This window comes from Solanum pennellii, chromosome 2 (assembly GCF_001406875.1).
Source record: "Solanum pennellii chromosome 2, SPENNV200".
NCBI classification, from domain to species: domain Eukaryota; kingdom Viridiplantae; phylum Streptophyta; class Magnoliopsida; order Solanales; family Solanaceae; genus Solanum; species Solanum pennellii.
This window is the reverse complement of record NC_028638.1, coordinates 38,285,932-38,296,800: the sequence shown is the minus strand read 5'-3', so window position 1 is coordinate 38,296,800 and position 10,869 is coordinate 38,285,932. Positions and strand designations below refer to the sequence as shown.

Sequence of the window (10,869 nt, the reverse complement as noted above, 5' to 3'; positions counted from 1 at the left end):
GTTTTTATTAATGAGTTTAAGTCTTCCGCATTACTTTCTGTTGATATTAAATTGAAATGTTAGGGTTTAGATTGGTTGGTTCGCTCACATAGGAGGGTAAGTGTGGGTGCCAGTCGCGGCTCGGTTTTGGGTCGTGACAAAAATACCTTCCATTCATCTTTTGATCTAAAATACCCTTCTACTCATATATTTTGGTCTAAAATTACCCTTCCATCCACCTTTTTGCTCACTTATACATTTGCAACTAACAACCTTCTCGTATTTTTAAAATATTTATTATGTGTCATTTCCCCCCATAATTTATCCAAATCAAAACAATATATCTTTTCAAGATCCAAATAATATATTTTTTAAAATCTAGTAAAATCTATTTTTATAGCTTTTTTCAAAAAAAAAAATTGTTTTAGATGATTAATTTTTAAAAAAAATATTAGTCATGCCACAATTACCGGGACATAATATATTAATACAAATCCTAAAATTGACTAATATTATTTTCAAAAAAATTATTTATTTAAAACATATTTTTTTGGTAAAAAACTATAGAAAATAAAATTACTAGATTTTAAATAAATAATTTTTAGATCTTGAAAAGATATATTGTTTTGATTTGGATAAATTATGGGAAAAAATTAATAGAGGTGAATTTTTATTTCATTCAACAAGAAAATGACACATAATGAATATTTTTTTTTTAAAAAAAAAGTGTTGTTTGTTGCAATGGTATAAGTGAGCAAAAAGGTGGATTGAAAGGTAATTTTAGACTAAAAAAATGAATAAAAGGATAGTTTTAAACCCAAAAATAGAAAGATATTTTTAGACTTTTTCTTGTAGTTCATGGATATTTTTGACCAATTCGTTTAAACTATTATCAACCAAAATGGTATACCAAGTAGGTACTTTTTATATGATGTATATGTTGAGAAGTTAGTGAGACAGGAAGTGTTCAACGTGTCATTTTAAAGCATTTGTGTGGAACAAAGAATGCTCAAGTGTTTGTTATGGATATGAATTAATTAAAAAAGTTCTCCCTCTATTGTTTTGCTGCCACAATTACTAATCAAATATTGGGAATTTGAACAAATTTGAATGCACAAAATTCAACTTGGTTTTCCATTTGGGGTTTGTGCTCCCTTTTATGTTTCAATATAACAATAAATTTTTAATATTCGCTTCTTCTATTACAATTTAAGTGATACATTTTACTTTTTAAGTCGTTTATTGTTATTATAGTATAATGACATTTAACCAAGCAGATTCTCATCTAGTATTTAGGACATCTCTCTTTCAAACTTTGGTATCTAATAAGCTTCACGATCCACCTTTAAGTGATATATATTTTTTGCTTTTGTATGTTTTCCATTTCATTTTTTTAATTTGCATTTTTGTATCAAAATTGACAGTTGAGATTGATGCACATGTCCCACCATTCATATAAAGATATATACACTTTAAAATTTGAATGATAAAGGTATTGATAAAGATATACACATGTCATTTATAATAATTCAAAATATATTTATCATTTTTCTCTCTTATAAAATTCATATAAAATACGATATCAATATGAAATACTGAATTTTTCAATTTTGATAGTTCGATATTTAGTAAGCATACCCACCCCTGCATCTAGCTACAAAGAGCGTTAGGAAATAGAAAAGAGCTCAAAGGAGCAAATTATAATAAGAAAAAATTACTAAATACACGTCTTATGTTTTCTTTATTTTTAATATTCTCTTCTATTTCTAAAAATTCTAAAAAAATTATTTTTTTAATGTATTCGAGCCAATATTTAATATATTTGAGTTACATATTATGTATGCGATTTATTTTATAATATATCTGAGTTACAGATTATGTATCTGATTTATTTTATAATGTATCTGAGCTACATATTATGTATTTGATTTATGTTATAATATATTCGAGATACTTTTTAATGTATTCGAAATACATGTTAATGTATTCAAAATACATGTTAATGTATCCAGTTTGTGTTACTTTTTAAGGGATTAATATACTTACAAACTAAAGAGGGAATATTATAATTTCATATTAAAACTATGTGATTTCTAAAATTTATCGTAATAATAATTGCTGAACACGTATGGATCCACTTAAAATTTCTAATCCTTGGTTTCAGATACAATTTATTTAATTGGTCCCTCAAATATCTCAATTATGAATTTGTTATTTCTGTTAATGATCTTTGATTATGGTTATTTCCGTTGATGATCTTTCGTAGTTTCTCCACAAAAAGCCCATTCCCTAATGATAAGGTTAACCATACATTAACAAACATCTTCCCCTTTATAACTTCAAATTAAGTCATTTTCTTGGATCTAAGTGAGTAAAAATTAGACTAATCACAAATTAGAAGAACAAACATCGCCAAATTAGAAAATATTTGTCAAAAATTTTTAAAAAAAATTGTCAAAGAATGGGAGAGGTTGATGAACCACAAGACATAGCTGATCGCGAACGAATCTTCAAGCGCTTTGATGAAAATGGTGATGGACAAATCTCTGCAACAGAACTTGGAGAGACATTGCAAGCCTTAGGTTCTGTTACTCCTGAAGAAGTTAAGTATATGATGGATGAAATTGACACTAATAAAGATGGTTTCATTTCTTTTCAAGAGTTTACAGAATTTGCCAAAGCTAACAGAGGCTTGATTAGAGACGTTGCTAAAATTTTCTAGTTATATTTTGATATACATTTAACTTATATACACTAACCGCGCTCTGATTATTATTTCTAGTTGTAATTATCTATTACGCAACGTAATAGTGTGAAAATTCTTTAAGATAAAGTCTATATCAGTCCCATTTTTTTAATTATTTTTTTCTTGTTAAAGAAACCGTTTTTAAGTTAGTTAAAACTGTAACCTCCATTTTCCTTACATCATATTGTAGTGTATGTATTTTTATATATTTTTTTCATTTTAAATTTGTTTTTCATTTTCTGTACCTCCTCATTATATTTGGATTTATTTTTTGGGTCCCATGTGAGAGTTGGCATAATGGTTGTATTTTCTGAAACCATTTTATTTTTCTTAATTACCTAACGTGAATTGGATCGATCAACTTCTGTTGTTTTAATAAAGAAAAGATGTATTTGTGCACGATGAGTATATAATAGGCATGAGGGAATATGATATGAAATGGGCAAGATTCTATGTTTTTTTTAATTATTCTTTCAACGTAACGATCATATCTACGTGATTTAGACATTGTGAGTTCTGAACGGAAAGATTGTATTTTGATAAAAGGTTTGGATAAACAAATTTTGCATATTGTATAATTTATACAATTTGGTGACCAACTATGGATTAATAATGTTAAGAACTGTCCACCAATATACTCTTTCATTCATCTAGTAAACAAAATTACATATGTAATGTAGGCTGATTAGATAGCATCGTTGTAACTTTCTTTTCTAATCTTGAAAAACAGAAACAGTTATAATTTTCCTATAAGAGTTGAGGACAAGGAACCAGTATGTACAAACAAACACAGAATTCATATCTACAAGTTCAAGAGTTTTTCAGTTGTTGCGCGCTATAATTTGCTCCCTGTCAAGTTGAATGGGGCAATGGAATCGAGATAAGACTTCAGATTTACCCTTTTTGTTTCAACTACGATAAAGGTCATCGTTGTCAAATTCTGCAACTCCTAGCATTGCCAAGGCTAAATGACTCTTCATTTCACTTCTAGTCTGCTGTGAGTGGTTGTAAGAATCAATCAAACAGCTATTACCAGGCAAAATGTCCTTCTTTGTGTAGATGGAATCGGACTCTCTGCCTCTTAACATGTCAATGATTTCATCGATGTCAGGCCTTCGAGATTCTTCACTGTGTATACATGCAGCTGCTGCTTGAATCATCCAAGATATTTGGTGCAAATTCTTTCGCGGGATTTTAAGTCTTGGATCAAGAAACTTTTCAAGAACATCTTGCTGCAATAGTGGCTTTGCCTGAATAGGAGAAACATCAAAATTTTCAGTATCTGCATAGAAAGCTGACTATGCTTTATTGAACATCTTCTAAATTTTGAAGGGAAGTGCCAAACTTTTTCCAAGTTATGTTACAAAAACTTAAGCGTCAGTGAGTTGGATTCAACACCTTCAGACGACCCAGACTCACGTTTGCAAGAACAAGCAAAACGACTGTAACTAAGTAAGAGATTATGACTTGCAATTCCAGAACTTGGGGAGAAACAGAGTTTGGACAAATTCAGATTGCATTAATAGTTACCAATGACTGTAGTGTATTCATATAGAGAGCGACGGAGATAGACTGACTTAGCTATCAAAATAAGGCCAAATTGAATACAAATACTAGGCATATATTTAAGTAAGCACCTACCCACAAAACCATGTTCTCTTCTCCTGGTCCTCTTTTCGCTTCAATTGGCTTCCGTCCAGTTAATAGCTCCAACAGTACAACTCCGAAAGCATAAACATCAGTTTTATCAGAAACTTTACCATGTTGAAAATATTCTGGGGCTAAGTATCTGCAAATTTAGTTTTAAGACCTTGTAAGTGTGGGAAAAATCATATTGTTAAGCTACATCAGGATCTTAGTCATTATTATGCTAAAGAGTTCACCATAAAGAAATCATACCCAAATGTTCCTTTAACAGTTTTACAAAGGAAAGGTACTGAAGGTGCAGGAGTCCATGTAGCTAAGCCAAAGTCACACAACTGCAAAGGTCAAGTAACAATTAGCCAAAAATATGAGAGTTTCTCTGTACCTATGAAATAGTCGAGGTGCTAACAAGTTGGGCCCGACACCAATGGCTAGTAGATCCACCTAAAATTGACAACTTCCTAATTGTGGTTTTCAAATGATATTCCTATCCCTTTCACTACCTTGGGTGTCTTCTTCGATGAAAGAAGAATGTTCGAAGGCTTGATGTCCCTATGAACAACACATCGCTCTGTCCCGTTATGCAAATACCCAATTGATTCTGCAATACCTACAGCCACCTTATACCTAGCAGACCATGGAAGTGCTGGACCACCTTTACTTCCTTTCTTCTTCCCTGTAAAAATCAATCGACAAAATCTGAATCCCACTGAAATACTGTAAAATCAAATTTCGAAAAGAAAAGGAAAGCAACAACTATTTACCATGCAAATACCGCTCTAAACTTCCACCAGATACATATTTGTACACCAGAAACAAACCCTCCTCTGGATCAATGCAAAAACCCACAAGAGGAACAATATATGGGTTATGAAGAGAGCTAGCAATCATCAATTCTCTACAAAAAGCCTTTGGAGACTCTTCATCCTCCCTATCTAAACGCTTAATTGCCACTGTAGTCCTCAAAAATCCGACTCTTCCTCTAAAAACATAGCTCAACGCTCCTCTTCCCAAAACTCTACCTATCCAATTGAAGAAACATAAATCAACTAAAACACAAATTGAAAAAAAAAAAAAAAAGGGGCAATGAAAATGAAGATTACCTTTAGAAAAATTTCTAGTAGCAGAAACAATTTCACTGTAACTGAACCTAATCAATGAATGAACCACAGGAGAAATATTCCTCTCTAATGACTCAACTTTCCTCCATTTCACCTCTTGAGATTTAGGATCAGTTAACCCATTATCCAAATTCACCATTAAAACAGTAGCAGCAGGAGAAGAAGAAGAGTTATTATTCCCATTCACCGACTCAACCTCAACTTGAGTACACAAAGTAAACCTGAAAGAAGAGTGAACTGAATATGGGTCAGCATTAATCAACTCTGGACCACCACACCCTCCCGCCTCAGCAAGTAACCAAGCTTTATTATGCTCCAAAATCTTGCCATTTTTATCATCATTCTGATTCTTAACAGAAATTCGACGACGTCGAGGAGGGATGATACAAGCCAACCCCAAATCCCAAATCATTTTGTAAATCAAAGATTTCATGTTTAGCTCATAGTTATTATCAGTGTGAATGCCAATGGCTAAATTTTGAGTGTTTGAAGAGTGTGAGTTGTGAGAGTCGGTACAACTACTTGGGGAATACCCCATTTTTGTTAAGGGATCTCAAAAAGCTACACAGAAACCAACAGAAAACAGAGAATAAAATAAAGGCGGAGAAAGAGAGAGAGAACAACTTTGCTTGAAAGAGAGGAGAGAATTAAATCCCCATAAGAAGAAAAAGAGATTAAATTTATAAACAAAAATATCACTAGTTTGACTCAAGTAGCAAATGATAAATTGTTCTACCAAAATTAATATGGCACGTTTGACTAGACATAAATTTAGAATATTAATTAATTATTTGATTTTTTTTTAATATTTAAATAAGTAAATTATTAAACATCAAACATAAATATTTGAACTTTTCCGATTTTTGTTTGTTATCTAAGTCCGGTATTGTTTGTTATGTTTTCTATTTTTATAATTAAATTATAAAAATTTTGACTAATATTTTAAGATGTATTTCTTAATCATATTAATATGCAAAAAATTGCAATTTATAGTACTTTTCATATAGTTTTAGAATATCTAATTTTTTTATGAAAAATATCGAATTAATATGATCTAATTTAACCTTGAAAATTAATCAAACTGACTTTTGAAAAGCACAACATGACAAATAATACCGGACGAAGAGAGTATATTTTCTATAAGTTTCAAAAGCTTAATGCTCATATTTATAATTTCATCTTAAATTATTTCTATTTTGAAAAATAATTTGATAATAATTAAAAAGATAAAAGTGAATAGTGATATTTGATTTAATTTATGTCTTTAACATTTTTTTTCCTAATAGATGTAAATTATAAACTATAGTAAGATAATGAAATAATACCAAAATTTGTCATTAATACAATCAAGAGTTGTATGACAAATTATTTTCTTTTTACCAACAACACTTGATATAAATCAATTTATGATGTGTCGAACCTTAATTTAAAAACACATTTTATAATACAATAATTCCACAGGTGCATGATGTATACACCCCAATTTCAGTTTTGGAGAAATAACAAGAATGGAAGAGACAATGGAAAGAGGAAGAAAGTGAGATGTTACCTCACCAAAAATAAGACAAGCTTTAACCACAAGAAGAAGAATTCTTCATATTGGGGCTTTGGACACAATCTTTTTTAAAAAAAAAAGAAAAGTTGAAACTTATTCGCAAGATGTTTGCACCAATCTAATATATGCATGTTATGTGTTTAAATTTATAATTTATTTTTTGATTCAAACTTTAATTAATTAACATGTGTTATACTTTATTAAATCATACAAAAATGGGATGCTTCTGTCTTTTGGAAATCCTTTTTTTTTTCTTTTGATAGTTTCATACTCTCTAGTCAATATTATGGAAGATCAATTCAAAATTCATTCATCTGATTAATTTAAATTCATGTAAATAGGTTTATTGAAAGGAAAATGCACTCTATAGTGAATTTATATTTTCAATATTGTTCTAAACCTTAAATTCAAGATATTTAATTAAGTACGGTAAAATTTATCCACCCAATCATGCTTCTTACTATTATTATTTCTTTGCTTTATATTATAAGTGTTTTTAGTAGAAGGGAAAATCATTTTTCTCTTATAAGCAGGGAGTATTTTTTTTTATTAAATTTGATATATATGATTAATTAAGAATTGACTTATTGATTAATTTCTTAAAAAGGTTATTATTACATTTATTCATTTTATTTGCCCATTTTGAACTATGCATGTTTTTAAGGAATTGTGATTAATATGAGTATCATCTAATCTTAATTGATGTATGTATAATGGATAAATGAAATGGATGAAGAAAAGATTAACTTGAGTGTGAACATATTTAATTAACCAGCTTGATAGGGGAAAATTGGAAGTTGAAAGAGAATATCAAAGTATTTATTAATAAGCACTAATTAATTAGGATTCATAAAATGTAGTTTTGTGTCCTAGTCATTCTTCAACTACCATTCTTTACCTAAATGGTTTTATCTTTGTCTTTTATGAATCTTTTAGCTCATGATGTAAAAATCATTTTTAACTAACTTTAAAACTTTATGAGAAAATTTAATTTTGATCTAAAAATTTTAATTTATTCAAATATTAGATAATAATTGAATATTATCTTGAAGATTGAAAAAATATATTAATAAATATTAGAGGCTGGTATTAATTATGAAGTAACTTTTTAATTATAATTATATTCATCCGATCTTTAAAAATAAAAATAAATCATAGATAAAAAGCTAAAAATGAGATATTTATATAAATGGTCTTGTCATTCAGCTTTATATTAAGATGACTAGAGAGTTTTGATTCAAATTGTCAAGCAAATCAAATCTAATAAACCAATATGAGATTTCTCTTTATATTGTTTTAAAAGAAACAAATACACGTTATATATAAATTGTTTAGATAATTTTAGAAGTAACAAACACATATCAGATTACAACTTATTTTAGATAATTTTAAAGATAACAAATATTTTTCGAATTACAAATTGTTTAGATAATTTTAAGAAAATGTTCAAGTTGTGATAATTCACTATATAGAATTTAATATCTCAACAAATATATTTCTAACCATTATTTTAATATCTTGTTTAAAAGTAACAAATATTTTTCAGATTACAATTGTGCTTCAAAGTTCCAAATATTAAAAGAAATCCTGAATTATCAACGAGTTTTACTAGTAAGTAACAACTTCAATTCATAGTACTATATTATAAGCAACATGTTATTAGCAAATTTGTAACCATTTTTTTTAAAAGAATTAGCAATGAATTTTAATAATTAAATATTTTGGTTGATGAATATAATGTGAAATAATGACACCTAAATTAGCAAATTCCTATTAATGAATTACCAACAGAAATATTACTAAAATATACATTTATATTACCAACAGAGTATATATTGATTAGTAAAATATGACAGAAAAAATAGAGTATAATTTTTTAACAAGTTACCAATGAAATGACCAACCAATCATTTACTAATAATAGGGTTTATTACCAATTTAACCTGTGTTGATAAACGATTCACCGTTTCTCTTATATTAAAAATAAAACTTATTTCAAATTATTTTTAAAAGGCTAGAAAGTTACTTTTTCAAGTTCTAAAATACCACTACTTCATTGCGTTGCTAACTTTTTCCCAAACTCATCAAAAATATAGTTAGCCTCTCCTTTTTTTAAAATAAATTATTTAAATTCTCACTTTTTGAATTATGAATAGTAGGAGTAGGAATTAATTGGATTATAATGATCTGGACCGTCGCACGTGCGACAAAATCGTTCTCACCCAAAAGATTAGATCTGATTTTCGTCGAATAATATAAAACAATTGATGTAGTTTCATTTTAGTGGCAAATAATGCAATGAATAATTTTTTATTATTTTATATGAGGGAAATTAGGTATAAATCATTTTTTAATCCCAACATAAAGAGTGCACGTACTATTATAGTTTCGTGATGGAATTTAAATTTTATAAAGTCCTACTTAGTTAAGTTGTCCTCTTCTCTAACTACGATGTAATCATCATGCATTATTATCAATGATATGGTTAGGATGAAGTTATTTAATCAGATCTTTTAAACTATTTCTCCATCATTTTAAATTTTTTTTGATATTTATTTTCAACGTAGTAAGATTTACCGATAGATCCAAGTCTTACTACTAGAAGCTTGGAAAATATATCACTTATACTTTTTGTAGGTATTTGATAAAAACTTTTTAAATGTTTTTATTGCTTAAAAGGTGGTGAACCAAGGAAACACGAAAGACGACAATCTTTATATATACATATATAAATGAGGATCATAGAGGAGGTGATTTGGCACCTCTTTATGACCTCCATTCATTTTTTCTTATTTTTCTTTTTTTACTTGACATTTTTCTTATTTTTTTTAATTATTTTTTTCTTATAAACTTATACCTCTTTAATTATATAAATTCTATACTTAAATTAGTATTAATAATATTCATAATCCTTAAACCTTTCAAATTCATAACCTCTTAAACCTTTCATATTCATAACTTCTAATTATTTAATGTGAAAAGTTACATTAATACTATAAAATCACACTAAAATTGTGTGTTATTTTGTAGTCATCTTTGGATAGAGAATTAGTGGAAGAAATGTTACAATATTTGTAAGCTTTGAGGTGCATTATTTTTTCAAATATTATTTCATATATTACTTTTAATTAGCAAGTAAGACTAATATGTTATCATATTTTTATTTCTTCTAGATAAATTATTTTGTTTTGTTATCTTTGAGATTTATTTTATGACTAATAATGTATTTGTTATTATTTTTCTTGACTCAGATATATAGGATGAAATAATAACATCAAGCGATGAAGATTAGTGGATTTTGAGTTATATATATTGATTATTTGTCAAAAATGATTATGTAGGAAAATTTATGAATTAATGTAATTTTCACTTATTCTTTATGAGATATAATATTTTATTTTGTTAACCTTGAGATTCATTTTAAGACTAATAATTTATTTGTTATTATTTTTCTTGACTCCTGTATATAGGATGAAATGAAAATATTCAGAGATGGAGATTAATGTATTTTGAGCTATATAGTGATTATTCATTATTTTTTTGGGTTATTAAGAAGTAATGTTTCTATTATATTATTTCCTTTTGAATTATTTATGTTTTGTTAAAAATGATTATATGTGTTTAAATGTAATTTTCTCCTTATTTTTATCTTTTTCTTCTTTTGGTAGATAATTTTTTAACTTATTTAATCAGATTTGCCGATTATAGGAGATATATCTATAATGAAAATGGTTAGATATTCTTGCATAATTTGAGTTTACAAGGAAAAATAATTTGATATGTCTAATATAATAACAACTCTTTCTTTGTTGAATCATACATTT

The 10,869-nt window shown here is 27.8% G+C and overlaps 2 protein-coding genes across 2 annotated transcripts; one reads left to right on the top strand and one right to left on the bottom strand.

The window, feature by feature from the left end:
* Positions 1–2,356: 2,356 nt before the first annotated feature.
* Positions 2,357–2,951, top strand: LOC107010783 (polcalcin Nic t 2). The gene has a single exon (XM_015210061.2). It carries the CDS (start codon positions 2,441–2,443, stop codon positions 2,699–2,701), a length of 261 nt encoding a protein of 86 aa, XP_015065547.1. The 5' UTR covers positions 2,357–2,440; the 3' UTR covers positions 2,702–2,951.
* A 380-nt stretch (positions 2,952–3,331) lies between these two features.
* Positions 3,332–6,143, bottom strand: LOC107009349 (probable serine/threonine-protein kinase PBL7). Its single transcript, XM_015208665.2, has 6 exons — positions 5,473–6,143; positions 5,134–5,391; positions 4,873–5,045; positions 4,625–4,704; positions 4,367–4,514; positions 3,332–3,975 (listed from the first exon to the last, which is right to left on the bottom strand). Exons 1-6 carry the CDS (start codon positions 6,026–6,028, stop codon positions 3,634–3,636), a joined length of 1,557 nt encoding a protein of 518 aa, XP_015064151.1. The 5' UTR covers positions 6,029–6,143; the 3' UTR covers positions 3,332–3,633.
* Between the last annotated feature and the right edge of the window lie 4,726 nt (positions 6,144–10,869).

Bases quoted from the DNA above. Each gene is read 5' to 3' on its own strand.
- LOC107010783 (XM_015210061.2), top strand. From the start codon at position 2,441: ATGGGAGAGGTTGATGAACCACAAGACATAGCTGATCGCGAACGAATC.
- LOC107009349 (XM_015208665.2), bottom strand. From the start codon at position 6,028: ATGGGGTATTCCCCAAGTAGTTGTACCGACTCTCACAACTCACACTCT. The intron at 5,392-5,472 runs GTAATCTTCATT...TCAATTGGATAG, and splicing joins TACTAGAAATTTTTCTAAAG to GTAGAGTTTTGGGAAGAGGA. The intron at 3,976-4,366 runs GTAGGTGCTTAC...TCTCCTATTCAG, and splicing joins AAGAGAACATGGTTTTGTGG to GCAAAGCCACTATTGCAGCA.